Raw genomic sequence first — 21,869 nt, forward strand, 5'->3', positions numbered from 1 at the left:
ATATATCAGCCTGTACCCCCTTATACTGTCACAGCGTACACTGCCCCCAATATATCAGTCTGTACCCCCTTATACTGTCAGAGTACACTGCCCCCCAATATATCAGCCTGCACCCCCTTATACTGTCACAGAGTACACTGCCCCCCAATATATCAGCCTGTACCCCCTTATACTGTCACAGAGTACACTGCCCCAATATATCAGCCTGTACCCCCTTATACTGTCACAGAGTACACTGCCCCCCAATATATCAGTCTGTACCCCCTTATACTGTCACAGAGTACACTGCCCCCCAATATATCAGCCTGTACCCCCTTATACTGTCACAGAGTACACTGCCCCCCAATATATCAGTCTGTACCCCCTTATACTGTCACAGAGTACACTGCCCCCCAATATATCAGTCTGTACCCCCTTATACTGTCACAGAGTACACTGTCCCCCAATATATCAGCCTGTACCCCCTTATACTGTCACAGAGTACACTGCCCCCCAATATATCAGCCTGTACCCCCTTATACTGTCACAGAGTACACTGCCCCCCAATATATCAGCCTGCACCCCCTTATACTGTCACAGAGTACACTGCCCCCCAATATATCAGCCTGCACCCCCTTATACTGTCACAGAGTACACTGCCCCCCAATATATCAGCCTGTACCCCCTTATACTGTCACAGCGTACACTGCCCCCAATATATCAGCCTGCACCCCCTTATACTGTCACAGAGTACACTGCCCCCCAATATATCAGCCTGTACCCCCTTATACTGTCACAGAGTACACTGCCCCCCAATATATCAGTCTGTACCCCCTTATACTGTCACAGAGTACACTGCCCCCAATATATCAGCCTGTACCCCCTTATACTGTCACAGAGTACACTGCCCCCAATATATCAGCCTGTACCCCCTTATACTGTCACAGAGTACACTGCCCCCCAATATATCAGCCTTTACCCCCTTATACTGTCACAGAGTACACTGCCCCCCAATATATCAGCCTGCACCCCCTTATACTGTCACAGAGTACACTGCCCCCAATATATCAGCCTGCACCCCCTTATACTGTCACAGAGTACACTGCCCCCCAATATATCAGCCTGTACCCCCTTATACTGTCACAGAGTACACTGCCCCCCAATATATCAGTCTGTACCCCCTTATACTGTCACAGAGTACACTGCCCCCAATATATCAGCCTGTACCCCTTTATACTGTCACAGAGTACACTGCCCCCCAATATATCAGCCTGCACCCCCTTATACTGTCACAGAGTACACTGCCCCCCAATACATCAGTCTGTACCCCCTTATACTGTCACAGCGTACACTGCCCCCCAATATATCAGCCTGTACCCCCTTATACTGTCACAGAGTACACTGCCCCCCAATATATCAGCCTGTACCCCCTTATACTGTCACAGAGTACACTGCCCCCAATATATCAGCCTGTACCCCCTTATACTGTCACAGAGTACACTGCCCCTCAATATATCAGCCTGTACCCCCTTATACTGTCACAGAGTACACTGCCCCCCAATATATCAGCCTGTACCCCCTTATACTGTCACAGAGTACACTGCCCCCCAATATATCAGCCTGTACCCCCTTATACTGTCACAGAGTACACTGCCCCCCAATATATCAGCCTGTACCCCCTTATACTGTCACAGAGTACACTGCCTCCCAATATATCAGCCTGTACCCCCTTATACTGTCACAGAGTACACTGCCCCAATATATCAGCCTGTACCCCCTTATACTGTCACAGCGTACACTGCCCCCCAATATATCAGTCTGTACCCCCTTATACTGTCACAGAGTACACTGCCCCCCAATATATCAGTCTGTACCCCTTATACTGTCACAGCGTACACTGCCCCTCAATATATCAGCCTGTACCCCCTTATACTGTCACAGCGTACACTGCCCCCCAATATATCAGTCTGTACCCCCTTATACTGTCAGAGTACACTGCCCCCCAATATATCAGCCTGCACCCCCTTATACTGTCACAGAGTACACTGCCCCCAATATATCAGCCTGTACCCCCTTATACTGTCACAGAGTACACTGCCCCCAATATATCAGCCTGTACCCCCCTTATACTGTCACAGAGTACACTGCCCCAATATATCAGCCTGCACCCCCTTATACTGTCACAGAGTACACTGCCCCCCAATATATCAGCCTGTACCCCCCCTTATACTGTCACAGAGTACACTGCCCCCAATATATCAGCCTGCACCCCCTTATACTGTCACAGAGTACACTGCCCCCAATATATCAGCCTGTACCCCCCTTATACTGTCACAGAGTACACTGCCCCCCAATATATCAGCCTGTACCCCCTTATACTGTCACAGAGTACACTGCCCCCAATATATCAGCCTGTACCCCCTTATACTGTCACAGAGTACACTGCTCCCCAATATATCAGCCTGTACCCCCTTATACTGTCACAGAGTACACTGCCTCCCAATATATCAGCCTACCCCCCCTTATACTGTCACAGAGTACACTGCCCCCAATATATCAGTCTGTACCCCCTTATACTGTCACAGAGTACACTGCCCCAATATATCAGCCTGTACCCCCTTATACTGTCACAGAGTACACTGCTCCCTAATATATCAGTCTGTACCCCCTTATACTGTCACAGAGTACACTGCCCCCCAATATATCAGCCTGTACCCCCTTATACTGTCACAGAGTACACTGCCCCCCAATATATCAGTCTGTACCCCCTTATACTGTCACAGAGTACACTGCCCCCCAATATATCAGTCTGTACCCCCTTATACTGTCACAGAGTACACTGCCCCCCAATATATCAGCCTGTACCCCCTTATACTGTCACAGAGTACACTGCCCCCCAATATATCAGCCTGTACCCCCTTATACTGTCACAGCGTACACTGCCCCCCAATATATCAGCCTGCACCCCCTTATACTGTCACAGAGTACACTGCTCCCTAATATATCAGCCTGTACCCCCTTATACTGTCACAGAGTACACTGCCCCCCAATATATCAGCCTGCACCCCCTTATACTGTCACAGAGTACACTGCCCCCCAATATATCAGTCTGTACCCCCTTATACTGTCACAGAGTACACTGCCCCCCAATATATCAGTCTGTACCCCCTTATACTGTCACAGAGTACACTGCCCCCAATATATCAGTCTGTACCCCCTTATACTGTCACAGAGTACACTGCCCCCCAATATATCAGTCTGTACCCCCTTATACTGTCACAGAGTACACTGCCCCCCAATATATCAGCCTGTACCCCCTTATACTGTCACAGAGTACACTGCCCCCAATATATCAGTCTGTACCCCCTTATACTGTCACAGAGTACACTGCTCCCCAATATATCAGTCTGTACCCCCTTATACTGTCACAGCGTACACTGCCCCCAATATATCAGCCTGTACCCCCTTATACTGTCACAGAGTACACTGCCCCAATATATCAGCCTGTACCCCCTTATACTGTCACAGAGTACACTGCCCCCCAATATATCAGTCTGTACCCCCTTATACTGTCACAGAGTACACTGCCCCCCAATATATCAGCCTGTACCCCCCCTTATACTGTCACAGAGTACACTGCCCCCAATATATCAGCCTGTACCCCCTTATACTGTCACAGAGTACACTGCCCCCCAATATATCAGCCTGCACCCCCTTATACTGTCACAGAGTACACTGCTCCCAATATATCAGCCTGTACCCCCTTATACTGTCACAGAGTACACTGCCCCCCAATATATCAGCCTGCACCCCCTTATACTGTCACAGAGTACACTGCCCCTCAATATATCAGCCTGCACCCCCTTATACTGTCACAGAGTACACTGCTCCCCAATATATCAGTCTGTACCCCCTTATACTGTCACAGAGTACACTGCTCCCAATATATCAGTCTGTACCCCCTTATACTGTCACAGAGTACACTGCCCCCAATATATCAGTCTGTACCCCCTTATACTGTCACAGAGTACACTGCCCCCCAATATATCAGCCTGCACCCCCTTATACTGTCACAGAGTACACTGCCCCCCAATATATCAGCCTGTACCCCCTTATACTGTCACAGAGTACACTGCCCCCAATATATCAGCCTGTACCCCCCTTATACTGTCACAGGGTACACTGCTCCCCAATATATCAGTCTGTACCCCCTTATACTGTCACAGCGTACACTGACCCCAATATATCAGCCTGTACCCCCTTATACTGTCACAGCGTACACTGACCCCAATATATCAGCCTGTACCCCCTTATACTGTCACAGAGTACACTGCCCCCCAATATATCAGCCTGTACCCCCCCTTATACTGTCACAGAGTACACTGCCCCCCAATATATCAGCCTGTACCCCCTTATACTGTCACAGCGTACACTGACCCCAATATATCAGCCTGTACCCCCTTATACTGTCACAGCGTACACTGCCCCCCAATATATCAGTCTGTACCCCCTTATACTGTCACAGAGTACACTGCCCCCCAATATATCAGCCTGCACCCCCTTATACTGTCACAGAGTACACTGCCCCCCAATATATCAGCCTGTACCCCCTTATACTGTCACAGCGTACACTGACCCCAATATATCAGCCTGCACCCCCTTATACTGTCACAGAGTACACTGCCCCCCAATATATCAGCCTGTACCCCCTTATACTGTCACAGAGTACACTGCTCCCCAATATATCAGCCTGCACCCCCTTATACTGTCACAGAGTACACTGCCCCCCAATATATCAGCCTGTACCCCCTTATACTGTCACAGAGTACACTGCCCCCCAATATATCAGTCTGTACCCCCTTATACTGTCACAGAGTACACTGCCCCCCAATATATCAGCCTGTACCCCCTTATACTGTCACAGAGTACACTGCCACCCAATATATCAGCCTGTACCCCCTTATACTGTCACAGAGTACACTGCCCCCCAATATATCAGCCTGCACCCCCTTATACTGTCACAGAGTACACTGCCCCCAATATATCAGTCTGTACCCCCTTATACTGTCACAGAGTACACTGCCCCCCAATATATCAGTCTGTACCCCCTTATACTGTCACAGAGTACACTGCCCCCAATATATCAGCCTGCACCCCCTTATACTGTCACAGAGTACACTGCCCCCCAATATATCAGCCTGTACCCCCTTATACTGTCACAGAGTACACTGCCCCCCAATATATCAGCCTGCACCCCCTTATACTGTCACAGAGTACACTGCCCCCCAATATATCAGTCTGTACCCCCCTTATACTGTCAGAGTACACTGCCCCCCAATATATCAGCCTGTACCCCCTTATACTGTCACAGAGTAAACTGCTCCCCAATATATCAGCCTGTACCCCCTTATACTGTCACAGAGTACACTGCCCCCCAATATATCAGCCTGTACCCCCTTATACTGTCACAGAGTACACTGTTCCCCAATATATCAGTCTGCACCCCCTTATACTGTCACAGAGTACACTGCCCCCCAATATATCAGCCTGTACCCCCTTATACTGTCACAGAGTACACTGCCCCCCAATATATCAGCCTGTACTCCCTTATACTGTCACAGAGTACACTGCCCCCCAATATATCAGCCTGTACCCCCTTATACTGTCACAGAGTACACTGCCCCAATATATCAGCCTGTACCCCCTTATACTGTCACAGAGTACACTGCCCCCCAATATATCAGCCTGTACTCCCTTATACTGTCACAGAGTACACTGCCCCCCAATATATCAGCCTGTACCCCCTTATACTGTCACAGAGTACACTGCCCCCCAATATATCAGCCTGTACCCCCTTATACTGTCACAGGGTACACTGCCCCCAATATATCAGCCTGTACCCCCTTATACTGTCACAGAGTACACTGCCCCCCAATATATCAGCCTGCACCCCCTTATACTGTCACAGAGTACACTGCCCCCCAATATATCAGCCTGCACCCCCTTATACTGTCACAGAGTACACTGCCCCCCAATATATCAGCCTGTACCCCCTTATACTGTCACAGCGTACACTGCCCCCCAATATATCAGTCTGTACCCCCTTATACTGTCACAGAGTACACTGCCCCCCAATATATCAGTCTGTACCCCCTTATACTGTCACAGAGTACACTGCCCCCAATATATCAGCCTGCACCCCCTTATACTGTCACAGAGTACACTGCCCCCAATATATCAGCCTGTACCCCCTTATACTGTCACAGAGTACACTGCCCCCCAATATATCAGTCTGTACCCCCTTATACTGTCACAGAGTACACTGCCCCCCAATATATCAGCCTGTACCCCCTTATACTGTCACAGAGTACACTGCCCCCAATATATCAGCCTGTACCCCCTTATACTGTCACAGAGTACACTGCCCCCAATATATCAGTCTGTACCCCCTTATACTGTCACAGAGTACACTGCCCCCCAATATATCAGCCTGCACCCCCTTATACTGTCACAGAGTACACTGCCCCCCAATATATCAGCCTGTACCCCCTTATACTGTCACAGAGTACACTGCCCCCAATATATCAGCCTGTACCCCCTTATACTGTCACAGAGTACACTGCCCCCCAATATATCAGCCTGCACCCCCTTATACTGTCACAGAGTACACTGCCCCCAATATATCAGCCTGTACCCCCCTTATACTGTCACAGCGTACACTGCCCCCCAATATATCAGCCTGTACCCCCTTATACTGTCACAGAGTACACTGCCTCCCAATATATCAGCCTACCCCCCCTTATACTGTCACAGAGTACACTGCCCCCAATATATCAGTCTGTACCCCCTTATACTGTCACAGAGTACACTGCCCCAATATATCAGCCTGTACCCCCTTATACTGTCACAGAGTACACTGCTCCCTAATATATCAGTCTGTACCCCCTTATACTGTCACAGAGTACACTGCCCCCCAATATATCAGCCTGTACCCCCTTATACTGTCACAGAGTACACTGCCCCCCAATATATCAGCCTGCACCCCCTTATACTGTCACAGAGTACACTGCTCCCTAATATATCAGCCTGTACCCCCTTATACTGTCACAGAGTACACTGCCCCCCAATATATCAGCCTGCACCCCCTTATACTGTCACAGAGTACACTGCCCCCCAATATATCAGTCTGTACCCCCTTATACTGTCACAGAGTACACTGCCCCCCAATATATCAGTCTGTACCCCCTTATACTGTCACAGAGTACACTGCCCCCAATATATCAGTCTGTACCCCCTTATACTGTCACAGAGTACACTGCCCCCCAATATATCAGTCTGTACCCCCTTATACTGTCACAGAGTACACTGCCCCCCAATATATCAGCCTGTACCCCCTTATACTGTCACAGAGTACACTGCCCCCAATATATCAGTCTGTACCCCCTTATACTGTCACAGAGTACACTGCCCCCCAATATATCAGTCTGTACCCCCTTATACTGTCACAGAGTACACTGCCCCCCAATATATCAGCCTGTACCCCCCCTTATACTGTCACAGAGTACACTGCCCCCAATATATCAGCCTGTACCCCCTTATACTGTCACAGAGTACACTGCCCCCCAATATATCAGCCTGCACCCCCTTATACTGTCACAGAGTACACTGCTCCCAATATATCAGCCTGTACCCCCTTATACTGTCACAGAGTACACTGCCCCCCAATATATCAGCCTGCACCCCCTTATACTGTCACAGAGTACACTGCCCCTCAATATATCAGCCTGCACCCCCTTATACTGTCACAGAGTACACTGCTCCCCAATATATCAGTCTGTACCCCCTTATACTGTCACAGAGTACACTGCTCCCAATATATCAGTCTGTACCCCCTTATACTGTCACAGAGTACACTGCCCCCAATATATCAGTCTGTACCCCCTTATACTGTCACAGAGTACACTGCCCCCCAATATATCAGCCTGTACCCCCTTATACTGTCACAGAGTACACTGCCCCCCAATATATCAGCCTGCACCCCCTTATACTGTCACAGAGTACACTGCCCCCCAATATATCAGCCTGCACCCCCTTATACTGTCACAGAGTACACTGCCCCCCAATATATCAGCCTGTACCCCCTTATACTGTCACAGAGTACACTGCCCCCCAATATATCAGTCTGTACCCCCTTATACTGTCACAGAGTACACTGCCCCCCAATATATCAGCCTGTACCCCCTTATACTGTCACAGAGTACACTGCCCCCCAATATATCAGCCTGCACCCCCTTATACTGTCACAGCGTACACTGCCCCCAATATATCAGCCTGTACCCCCTTATACTGTCAGAGTACACTGCCCCCCAATATATCAGCCTGTACCCCCTTATACTGTCACAGAGTACACTGCCCCTCAATATATCAGTCTGTACCCCCTTATACTGTCACAGAGTACACTGCCCCCCAATATATCAGTCTGTACCCCCTTATACTGTCACAGAGTACACTGCCCCCAATATATCAGCCTGTACCCCCTTATACTGTCACAGAGTACACTGCCACCCAATATATCAGTCTGCACCCCCTTATACTGTCACAGAGTACACTGCCCCCCAATATATCAGCCTGCACCCCCTTATACTGTCACAGAGTACACTGCCCCCCAATATATCAGCCTGTACCCCCTTATACTGTCACAGAGTACACTGCCCCCCAATATATCAGCCTGTACCCCCTTATACTGTCACAGCGTACACTGCCCCCCAATATATCAGCCTGTACCCCCTTATACTGTCACAGCGTACACTGCCCCCAATATATCAGTCTGTACCCCCTTATACTGTCAGAGTACACTGCCCCCCAATATATCAGCCTGCACCCCCTTATACTGTCACAGAGTACACTGCCCCCCAATATATCAGCCTGTACCCCCTTATACTGTCACAGAGTACACTGCCCCAATATATCAGCCTGTACCCCCTTATACTGTCACAGAGTACACTGCCCCCCAATATATCAGTCTGTACCCCCTTATACTGTCACAGAGTACACTGCCCCCCAATATATCAGCCTGTACCCCCTTATACTGTCACAGAGTACACTGCCCCCCAATATATCAGTCTGTACCCCCTTATACTGTCACAGAGTACACTGCCCCCCAATATATCAGTCTGTACCCCCTTATACTGTCACAGAGTACACTGTCCCCCAATATATCAGCCTGTACCCCCTTATACTGTCACAGAGTACACTGCCCCCCAATATATCAGCCTGTACCCCCTTATACTGTCACAGAGTACACTGCCCCCCAATATATCAGCCTGCACCCCCTTATACTGTCACAGAGTACACTGCCCCCCAATATATCAGCCTGCACCCCCTTATACTGTCACAGAGTACACTGCCCCCCAATATATCAGCCTGTACCCCCTTATACTGTCACAGCGTACACTGCCCCCAATATATCAGCCTGCACCCCCTTATACTGTCACAGAGTACACTGCCCCCCAATATATCAGCCTGTACCCCCTTATACTGTCACAGAGTACACTGCCCCCCAATATATCAGTCTGTACCCCCTTATACTGTCACAGAGTACACTGCCCCCAATATATCAGCCTGTACCCCCTTATACTGTCACAGAGTACACTGCCCCCAATATATCAGCCTGTACCCCCTTATACTGTCACAGAGTACACTGCCCCCCAATATATCAGCCTTTACCCCCTTATACTGTCACAGAGTACACTGCCCCCCAATATATCAGCCTGCACCCCCTTATACTGTCACAGAGTACACTGCCCCCAATATATCAGCCTGCACCCCCTTATACTGTCACAGAGTACACTGCCCCCCAATATATCAGCCTGTACCCCCTTATACTGTCACAGAGTACACTGCCCCCCAATATATCAGTCTGTACCCCCTTATACTGTCACAGAGTACACTGCCCCCAATATATCAGCCTGTACCCCTTTATACTGTCACAGAGTACACTGCCCCCCAATATATCAGCCTGCACCCCCTTATACTGTCACAGAGTACACTGCCCCCCAATACATCAGTCTGTACCCCCTTATACTGTCACAGCGTACACTGCCCCCCAATATATCAGCCTGTACCCCCTTATACTGTCACAGAGTACACTGCCCCCCAATATATCAGCCTGTACCCCCTTATACTGTCACAGAGTACACTGCCCCCAATATATCAGCCTGTACCCCCTTATACTGTCACAGAGTACACTGCCCCTCAATATATCAGCCTGTACCCCCTTATACTGTCACAGAGTACACTGCCCCCCAATATATCAGCCTGTACCCCCTTATACTGTCACAGAGTACACTGCCCCCCAATATATCAGCCTGTACCCCCTTATACTGTCACAGAGTACACTGCCCCCCAATATATCAGCCTGTACCCCCTTATACTGTCACAGAGTACACTGCCTCCCAATATATCAGCCTGTACCCCCTTATACTGTCACAGAGTACACTGCCCCAATATATCAGCCTGTACCCCCTTATACTGTCACAGCGTACACTGCCCCCCAATATATCAGTCTGTACCCCCTTATACTGTCACAGAGTACACTGCCCCCCAATATATCAGTCTGTACCCCTTATACTGTCACAGCGTACACTGCCCCTCAATATATCAGCCTGTACCCCCTTATACTGTCACAGCGTACACTGCCCCCCAATATATCAGTCTGTACCCCCTTATACTGTCAGAGTACACTGCCCCCCAATATATCAGCCTGCACCCCCTTATACTGTCACAGAGTACACTGCCCCCAATATATCAGCCTGTACCCCCTTATACTGTCACAGAGTACACTGCCCCCAATATATCAGCCTGTACCCCCCTTATACTGTCACAGAGTACACTGCCCCAATATATCAGCCTGCACCCCCTTATACTGTCACAGCGTACACTGCCCCCCAATATATCAGCCTGTACCCCCTTATACTGTCACAGAGTACACTGCCCCCCAATATATCAGCCTGTACCCCCTTATACTGTCACAGAGTACACTGCCCCCCAATATATCAGCCTGTACCCCCCCTTATACTGTCACAGAGTACACTGCCCCCAATATATCAGCCTGCACCCCCTTATACTGTCACAGAGTACACTGCCCCCAATATATCAGCCTGTACCCCCCTTATACTGTCACAGAGTACACTGCCCCCCAATATATCAGCCTGTACCCCCTTATACTGTCACAGAGTACACTGCCCCCAATATATCAGCCTGTACCCCCTTATACTGTCACAGAGTACACTGCTCCCCAATATATCAGCCTGTACCCCCTTATACTGTCACAGAGTACACTGCCTCCCAATATATCAGCCTACCCCCCCTTATACTGTCACAGAGTACACTGCCCCCAATATATCAGTCTGTACCCCCTTATACTGTCACAGAGTACACTGCCCCAATATATCAGCCTGTACCCCCTTATACTGTCACAGAGTACACTGCTCCCTAATATATCAGTCTGTACCCCCTTATACTGTCACAGAGTACACTGCCCCCCAATATATCAGCCTGTACCCCCTTATACTGTCACAGAGTACACTGCCCCCCAATATATCAGTCTGTACCCCCTTATACTGTCACAGAGTACACTGCCCCCCAATATATCAGTCTGTACCCCCTTATACTGTCACAGAGTACACTGCCCCCCAATATATCAGCCTGTACCCCCTTATACTGTCACAGAGTACACTGCCCCCCAATATATCAGCCTGTACCCCCTTATACTGTCACAGCGTACACTGCCCCCCAATATATCAGCCTGCACCCCCTTATACTGTCACAGAGTACACTGCTCCCTAATATATCAGCCTGTACCCCCTTATACTGTCACAGAGTACACTGCCCCCCAATATATCAGCCTGCACCCCCTTATACTGTCACAGAGTACACTGCCCCCCAATATATCAGTCTGTACCCCCTTATACTGTCACAGAGTACACTGCCCCCCAATATATCAGTCTGTACCCCCTTATACTGTCACAGAGTACACTGCCCCCAATATATCAGTCTGTACCCCCTTATACTGTCACAGAGTACACTGCCCCCCAATATATCAGTCTGTACCCCCTTATACTGTCACAGAGTACACTGCCCCCCAATATATCAGCCTGTACCCCCTTATACTGTCACAGAGTACACTGCCCCCAATATATCAGTCTGTACCCCCTTATACTGTCACAGAGTACACTGCTCCCCAATATATCAGTCTGTACCCCCTTATACTGTCACAGCGTACACTGCCCCCAATATATCAGCCTGTACCCCCTTATACTGTCACAGAGTACACTGCCCCAATATATCAGCCTGTACCCCCTTATACTGTCACAGAGTACACTGCCCCCCAATATATCAGTCTGTACCCCCTTATACTGTCACAGAGTACACTGCCCCCCAATATATCAGCCTGTACCCCCCCTTATACTGTCACAGAGTACACTGCCCCCAATATATCAGCCTGTACCCCCTTATACTGTCACAGAGTACACTGCCCCCCAATATATCAGCCTGCACCCCCTTATACTGTCACAGAGTACACTGCTCCCAATATATCAGCCTGTACCCCCTTATACTGTCACAGAGTACACTGCCCCCCAATATATCAGCCTGCACCCCCTTATACTGTCACAGAGTACACTGCCCCTCAATATATCAGCCTGCACCCCCTTATACTGTCACAGAGTACACTGCTCCCCAATATATCAGTCTGTACCCCCTTATACTGTCACAGAGTACACTGCTCCCAATATATCAGTCTGTACCCCCTTATACTGTCACAGAGTACACTGCCCCCAATATATCAGTCTGTACCCCCTTATACTGTCACAGAGTACACTGCCCCCCAATATATCAGCCTGCACCCCCTTATACTGTCACAGAGTACACTGCCCCCCAATATATCAGCCTGTACCCCCTTATACTGTCACAGAGTACACTGCCCCCAATATATCAGCCTGTACCCCCCTTATACTGTCACAGGGTACACTGCTCCCCAATATATCAGTCTGTACCCCCTTATACTGTCACAGCGTACACTGACCCCAATATATCAGCCTGTACCCCCTTATACTGTCACAGCGTACACTGACCCCAATATATCAGCCTGTACCCCCTTATACTGTCACAGAGTACACTGCCCCCCAATATATCAGCCTGTACCCCCCCTTATACTGTCACAGAGTACACTGCCCCCCAATATATCAGCCTGTACCCCCTTATACTGTCACAGCGTACACTGACCCCAATATATCAGCCTGTACCCCCTTATACTGTCACAGCGTACACTGCCCCCCAATATATCAGTCTGTACCCCCTTATACTGTCACAGAGTACACTGCCCCCCAATATATCAGCCTGCACCCCCTTATACTGTCACAGAGTACACTGCCCCCCAATATATCAGCCTGTACCCCCTTATACTGTCACAGCGTACACTGACCCCAATATATCAGCCTGCACCCCCTTATACTGTCACAGAGTACACTGCCCCCCAATATATCAGCCTGTACCCCCTTATACTGTCACAGAGTACACTGCTCCCCAATATATCAGCCTGCACCCCCTTATACTGTCACAGAGTACACTGCCCCCCAATATATCAGCCTGTACCCCCTTATACTGTCACAGAGTACACTGCCCCCCAATATATCAGTCTGTACCCCCTTATACTGTCACAGAGTACACTGCCCCCCAATATATCAGCCTGTACCCCCTTATACTGTCACAGAGTACACTGCCACCCAATATATCAGCCTGTACCCCCTTATACTGTCACAGAGTACACTGCCCCCCAATATATCAGCCTGCACCCCCTTATACTGTCACAGAGTACACTGCCCCCAATATATCAGTCTGTACCCCCTTATACTGTCACAGAGTACACTGCCCCCCAATATATCAGTCTGTACCCCCTTATACTGTCACAGAGTACACTGCCCCCAATATATCAGCCTGCACCCCCTTATACTGTCACAGAGTACACTGCCCCCCAATATATCAGCCTGTACCCCCTTATACTGTCACAGAGTACACTGCCCCCCAATATATCAGCCTGCACCCCCTTATACTGTCACAGAGTACACTGCCCCCCAATATATCAGTCTGTACCCCCCTTATACTGTCAGAGTACACTGCCCCCCAATATATCAGCCTGTACCCCCTTATACTGTCACAGAGTAAACTGCTCCCCAATATATCAGCCTGTACCCCCTTATACTGTCACAGAGTACACTGCCCCCCAATATATCAGCCTGTACCCCCTTATACTGTCACAGAGTACACTGTTCCCCAATATATCAGTCTGCACCCCCTTATACTGTCACAGAGTACACTGCCCCCCAATATATCAGCCTGTACCCCCTTATACTGTCACAGAGTACACTGCCCCCCAATATATCAGCCTGTACTCCCTTATACTGTCACAGAGTACACTGCCCCCCAATATATCAGCCTGTACCCCCTTATACTGTCACAGAGTACACTGCCCCAATATATCAGCCTGTACCCCCTTATACTGTCACAGAGTACACTGCCCCCCAATATATCAGCCTGTACTCCCTTATACTGTCACAGAGTACACTGCCCCCCAATATATCAGCCTGTACCCCCTTATACTGTCACAGAGTACACTGCCCCCCAATATATCAGCCTGTACCCCCTTATACTGTCACAGGGTACACTGCCCCCAATATATCAGCCTGTACCCCCTTATACTGTCACAGAGTACACTGCCCCCCAATATATCAGCCTGCACCCCCTTATACTGTCACAGAGTACACTGCCCCCCAATATATCAGCCTGCACCCCCTTATACTGTCACAGAGTACACTGCCCCCCAATATATCAGCCTGTACCCCCTTATACTGTCACAGCGTACACTGCCCCCCAATATATCAGTCTGTACCCCCTTATACTGTCACAGAGTACACTGCCCCCCAATATATCAGTCTGTACCCCCTTATACTGTCACAGAGTACACTGCCCCCAATATATCAGCCTGCACCCCCTTATACTGTCACAGAGTACACTGCCCCCAATATATCAGCCTGTACCCCCTTATACTGTCACAGAGTACACTGCCCCCAATATATCAGTCTGTACCCCCTTATACTGTCACAGAGTACACTGCCCCCAATATATCAGTCTGTACCCCCTTATACTGTCACAGAGTACACTGCCCCCCAATATATCAGCCTGTACCCCCTTATACTGTCACAGAGTACACTGCCCCCAATATATCAGCCTGTACCCCCTTATACTGTCACAGAGTACACTGCCCCCAATATATCAGTCTGTACCCCCTTATACTGTCACAGAGTACACTGCCCCCCAATATATCAGCCTGCACCCCCTTATACTGTCACAGAGTACACTGCCCCCCAATATATCAGCCTGTACCCCCTTATACTGTCACAGAGTACACTGCCCCCAATATATCAGCCTGTACCCCCTTATACTGTCACAGAGTACACTGCCCCCCAATATATCAGCCTGCACCCCCTTATACTGTCACAGAGTACACTGCCCCCAATATATCAGCCTGTACCCCCCTTATACTGTCACAGCGTACACTGCCCCCCAATATATCAGCCTGTACCCCCTTATACTGTCACAGAGTACACTGCCTCCCAATATATCAGCCTACCCCCCCTTATACTGTCACAGAGTACACTGCCCCCAATATATCAGTCTGTACCCCCTTATACTGTCACAGAGTACACTGCCCCAATATATCAGCCTGTACCCCCTTATACTGTCACAGAGTACACTGCTCCCTAATATATCAGTCTGTACCCCCTTATACTGTCACAGAGTACACTGCCCCCCAATATATCAGCCTGTACCCCCTTATACTGTCACAGAGTACACTGCCCCCCAATATATCAGCCTGCACCCCCTTATACTGTCACAGAGTACACTGCTCCCTAATATATCAGCCTGTACCCCCTTATACTGTCACAGAGTACACTGCCCCCCAATATATCAGCCTGCACCCCCTTATACTGTCACAGAGTACACTGCCCCCCAATATATCAGTCTGTACCCCCTTATACTGTCACAGAGTACACTGCCCCCCAATATATCAGTCTGTACCCCCTTATACTGTCACAGAGTACACTGCCCCCAATATATCAGTCTGTACCCCCTTATACTGTCACAGAGTACACTGCCCCCCAATATATCAGTCTGTACCCCCTTATACTGTCACAGAGTACACTGCCCCCCAATATATCAGCCTGTACCCCCTTATACTGTCACAGAGTACACTGCCCCCAATATATCAGTCTGTACCCCCTTATACTGTCACAGAGTACACTGCCCCCCAATATATCAGTCTGTACCCCCTTATACTGTCACAGAGTACACTGCCCCCCAATATATCAGCCTGTACCCCCCCTTATACTGTCACAGAGTACACTGCCCCCAATATATCAGCCTGTACCCCCTTATACTGTCACAGAGTACACTGCCCCCCAATATATCAGCCTGCACCCCCTTATACTGTCACAGAGTACACTGCTCCCAATATATCAGCCTGTACCCCCTTATACTGTCACAGAGTACACTGCCCCCCAATATATCAGCCTGCACCCCCTTATACTGTCACAGAGTACACTGCCCCTCAATATATCAGCCTGCACCCCCTTATACTGTCACAGAGTACACTGCTCCCCAATATATCAGTCTGTACCCCCTTATACTGTCACAGAGTACACTGCTCCCAATATATCAGTCTGTACCCCCTTATACTGTCACAGAGTACACTGCCCCCAATATATCAGTCTGTACCCCCTTATACTGTCACAGAGTACACTGCCCCCCAATATATCAGCCTGCACCCCCTTATACTGTCACAGAGTACACTGCCCCCCAATATATCAGCCTGTACCCCCTTATACTGTCACAGAGTACACTGCCCCCAATATATCAGCCTGTACCCCCCTTATACTGTCACAGGGTACACTGCTCCCCAATATATCAGTCTGTACCCCCTTATACTGTCACAGCGTACACTGACCCCAATATATCAGCCTGTACCCCCTTATACTGTCACAGCGTACACTGACCCCAATATATCAGCCTGTACCCCCTTATACTGTCACAGAGTACACTGCCCCCCAATATATCAGCCTGTACCCCCCCTTATACTGTCACAGAGTACACTGCCCCCCAATATATCAGCCTGTACCCCCTTATACTGTCACAGCGTACACTGACCCCAATATATCAGCCTGTACCCCCTTATACTGTCACAGCGTACACTGCCCCCCAATATATCAGCCTGCACCCCCTTATACTGTCACAGAGTACACTGCCCCCCAATATATCAGCCTGTACCCCCTTATACTGTCACAGCGTACACTGACCCCAATATATCAGCCTGCACCCCCTTATACTGTCACAGAGTACACTGCCCCCCAATATATCAGCCTGTACCCCCTTATACTGTCACAGAGTACACTGCTCCCCAATATATCAGCCTGCACCCCCTTATACTGTCACAGAGTACACTGCCCCCCAATATATCAGCCTGTACCCCCTTATACTGTCACAGAGTACACTGCCCCCCAATATATCAGTCTGTACCCCCTTATACTGTCACAGAGTACACTGCCCCCCAATATATCAGCCTGTACCCCCTTATACTGTCACAGAGTACACTGCCACCCAATATATCAGCCTGTACCCCCTTATACTGTCACAGAGTACACTGCCCCCCAATATATCAGCCTGCACCCCCTTATACTGTCACAGAGTACACTGCCCCCAATATATCAGTCTGTACCCCCTTATACTGTCACAGAGTACACTGCCCCCCAATATATCAGTCTGTACCCCCTTATACTGTCACAGAGTACACTGCCCCCAATATATCAGCCTGCACCCCCTTATACTGTCACAGAGTACACTGCCCCCAATATATCAGCCTGTACCCCCTTATACTGTCACAGAGTACACTGCCCCCCAATATATCAGCCTGTACCCCCTTATACTGTCACAGAGTACACTGCCCCCCAATATATCAGCCTGCACCCCCTTATACTGTCACAGAGTACACTGCCCCCCAATATATCAGTCTGTACCCCCCTTATACTGTCAGAGTACACTGCCCCCCAATATATCAGCCTGTACCCCCTTATACTGTCACAGAGTAAACTGCTCCCCAATATATCAGCCTGTACCCCCTTATACTGTCACAGAGTACACTGCCCCCCAATATATCAGCCTGTACCCCCTTATACTGTCACAGAGTACACTGTTCCCCAATATATCAGTCTGCACCCCCTTATACTGTCACAGAGTACACTGCCCCCCAATATATCAGCCTGTACCCCCTTATACTGTCACAGAGTACACTGCCCCCCAATATATCAGCCTGTACTCCCTTATACTGTCACAGAGTACACTGCCCCCCAATATATCAGCCTGTACCCCCTTATACTGTCACAGAGTACACTGCCCCAATATATCAGCCTGCACCCCCTTATACTGTCACAGAGTACACTGCCCCCAATATATCAGTCTGTACCCCCTTATACTGTCACAGAGTACACTGCCCCCAATATATCAGTCTGTACCCCCTTATACTGTCACAGAGTACACTGCCCCCCAATATATCAGCCTGTACTCCCTTATACTGTCACAGAGTACACTGCCCCCCAATATATCAGCCTGTACCCCCTTATACTGTCACAGAGTACACTGCCCCCCAATATATCAGCCTGTACCCCCTTATACTGTCACAGGGTACACTGCCCCCAATATATCAGCCTGTACCCCCTTATACTGTCACAGAGTACACTGCCCCCCAATATATCAGCCTGCACCCCCTTATACTGTCACAGAGTACACTGCCCCCCAATATATCAGCCTGCACCCCCTTATACTGTCACAGAGTACACTGCCCCCCAATATATCAGCCTGTACCCCCTTATACTGTCACAGCGTACACTGCCCCCCAATATATCAGTCTGTACCCCCTTATACTGTCACAGAGTACACTGCCCCCCAATATATCAGTCTGTACCCCCTTATACTGTCACAGAGTACACTGCCCCCAATATATCAGCCTGCACCCCCTTATACTGTCACAGAGTACACTGCCCCCAATATATCAGCCTGTACCCCTTATACTGTCACAGAGTACACTGCTCCCCAATATATCAGCCTGCACCCCCTTATACTGTCACAGAGTACACTGCCCCCCAATATATCAGCCTGTACCCCCTTATACTGTCACAGAGTACACTGCCCCCAATATATCAGCCTGTACCCCCTTATACTGTCACAGAGTACACTGCCCCCAATATATCAGCCTGCACCCCCTTATACTGTCACAGAGTACACTGCCCCCCAATATATCAGTCTGTACCCCCTTATACTGTCACAGAGTACACTGCCCCCCAATATATCAGCCTGTACCCCCTTATACTGTCACAGAGTACACTGCCCCCCAATATATCAGCCTGTACCCCCTTATACTGTCACAGCGTAACTGCCCCCCAATATATCAGCCTGTACCCCCTTATACTGTCACAGAGTACACTGCCCCCAATATATCAGCCTGTACCCCCTTATACTGTCACAGAGTACACTGCCCCCCAATATATCAGCCTGTACCCCCTTATACTGTCACAGCGTACACTGCCCCCCAATATATCAGCCTGTACCCCCCTTATACTGTCACAGAGAGGGTCACCCCGTATATAATCTAGAACTACCCAATGGATCCTTTCGATGACATTTTATCCCAGCTACTTTAACCCATCAGACGCTGACCCTGCGCGACTGGCTGCCGAGTTCCGTGACATTAGCGTGTAGCGTGTAGTGTGGAGCATGGCGGACGGGGAGCAATTCATGTCTGTGGATTACGAGGTGTTTGGAAAGGTGCAAGGCGTCTTCTTCCGCAAGTACACGCAGGTAACGTGCCGAGCGGCCTCAGTCCTCCCCGCGCAGCCCCCTCCACCGTGCGCAGCCCCCTCCACCGTGCGCAGCCCCCTCCACCGCGCGCAGTACACCGTGCACCCATAACCCGCGCACCCATAACCCGCGCGCAGTACACCGCGCACCCAGCCTGCGCGCAGCCCCCTCTCCACGCGCAGCCCCCTCACCGCGTCTCTCTGCATTCCTGTTCCGGTCTCCAGGCGGAGGGAGCGCGGCTGGGACTGGTGGGCTGGGTGCAGAACACGGATGCGGGCTCCGTGCGGGGGCAGCTGCAGGGCCCCGGGGGCCGCGTGCAGGAGATGCAGGACTGGCTCCGGAATAAAGGAAGCCCGAAGTCCGAGATCACCGGAGTCCGTTTCCAGAACGAGCGGCGGATCCCGCGGCTGCAGCACAGCGCCTTCAGCATACGCAAGTGACTGCGGCGAGCGGGCGTGACACGGGGGCCCCCGCCGCATGGTGTGACACGGGACCCCCGCCGCATGGTGTGACACGGGGGCCCCCGCCGCATGGTGTGACACGGGGGCCCCCGCCGCATGGCGTGACATGCAGCCACGTGGACTTCCTGTTCTCAGGATCTGCAGGATTATTCCTCCCCATTCAGTTATTTCTCCCTATTGTTAAATTCATGTTAAATTATAAAGTTTATGGGTTAAAAAACAAAAATCTGTCACTTTCCAACTTTGTACTACAAAGTAAATAAACTAATGTCACACGTAGGTACCGGAATCACCCCCCCCCCCCGGTATCAGGCGGATGTACCGGAATCACCCCCCCCCGGTATCAGGCGGATGTACCGGAATCACCCAACGCCATCCCCCGGTATCAGGCGGATGTACCGGAATCACCCAACGCCATCCCCCGGTATAAGGCGGATGTACCGGAATCACCCAACGTCAACCCCCCCCGGTATCAGGCGGATGTACCGGAATCACCCAACGCCATCCCCCGGTATCAGGCGGATGTACCGGAATCACCCAACGTCACCCCCCCCCCGGTATCAGGCGGATGTACCGGAATCACCCAACGTCACCCCCCCCCCCGGTATCAGGCGGATGTACCGGAATCACCCAACGCCATCCCCCGGTATAAGGCGGATGTACCGGAATCACCCAACGTCACCCCCCCCCAGTATAAGGCGGATGTACCGGAATCACCCAACGTCACCCCCCCGGTATCAGGCAGATGTACCGGAATCACCCAACGCCCTCCCCGTATCAGGCAGATGTACCGGAATCACCCAACGCCCTCCCCGTATCGGGCAGATGTACCGGAATCACCCCCCGGTGTCACACGTATGTACCAGAATCCCCCCACCCGGTGCAGATGTCAGGACCCCGCTCCCCCCGGCGTCTCAGGACCCCGTTCCCGTGAGTTCCTAGGTATGGCTGTATTGTTCCTTGGGTTTAGGGACTGCCCACAGCAATCAGGGACACTTGGTCACTTGAGCTATTGGCCAATGTATAACAAGATTGGGGTGGTATTTCCAACACGTGACTCTGAGTCCCACAGAGGTCTCTTCTTCGCCCCGTTATCTGAGTACAGAGTCTGAACAACCAAAAAATGGTTCGATTAGCAGGAGCTTCGCGCTGGTTGCTATGGTGATATGGGCCCATTTTTGGAATCCGCTCTAGAATCACGTGTTGTAAATACCACCCCCAACAAATTGCCCGGCAAGAAACGCAGACAACCTACATGATGGCCGCCGCGCCCATAAAGGCGACACGATGACGTTGGACGGTTATCTCTGTTGCAATTGAATGACATCAATGCGGCCGCTCAGGTTCCGCTTCCTGCCAACCAACAAGATGTCCGCTCGCGTGTTTGGCGACATCTTCAGGGATATTTCACGCGAATGGCTCTGTTGCTGAATAGCGTCGTAAAGCGGCGTCCTGACAAACATG

The 21,869-nt window shown here is 50.3% G+C and overlaps 1 protein-coding gene across 1 annotated transcript in view; it reads left to right on the forward strand.

Annotated features, from left to right (window-relative positions):
• Positions 1–20,631, forward strand: part of ACYP1 (acylphosphatase 1) — a 28,589-nt gene extending 7,958 nt beyond the window's left edge. Inside the window, exons 2-3 of the mRNA XM_053474995.1 lie at positions 19,796–19,944; positions 20,169–20,631. Coding sequence (XP_053330970.1) covers positions 19,861–19,944; positions 20,169–20,384 — 300 coding nt within the window. The 5' untranslated portion in view covers positions 19,796–19,860 and the 3' untranslated portion in view covers positions 20,385–20,631. The remainder of the gene's footprint in view (positions 1–19,795; positions 19,945–20,168) is intronic.
• Positions 20,632–21,869: the final 1,238 nt, after the last annotated feature.

This window comes from Spea bombifrons, chromosome 9 (assembly GCF_027358695.1).
Source record: "Spea bombifrons isolate aSpeBom1 chromosome 9, aSpeBom1.2.pri, whole genome shotgun sequence".
Lineage (NCBI taxonomy): Eukaryota > Metazoa > Chordata > Amphibia > Anura > Pelobatidae > Spea > Spea bombifrons.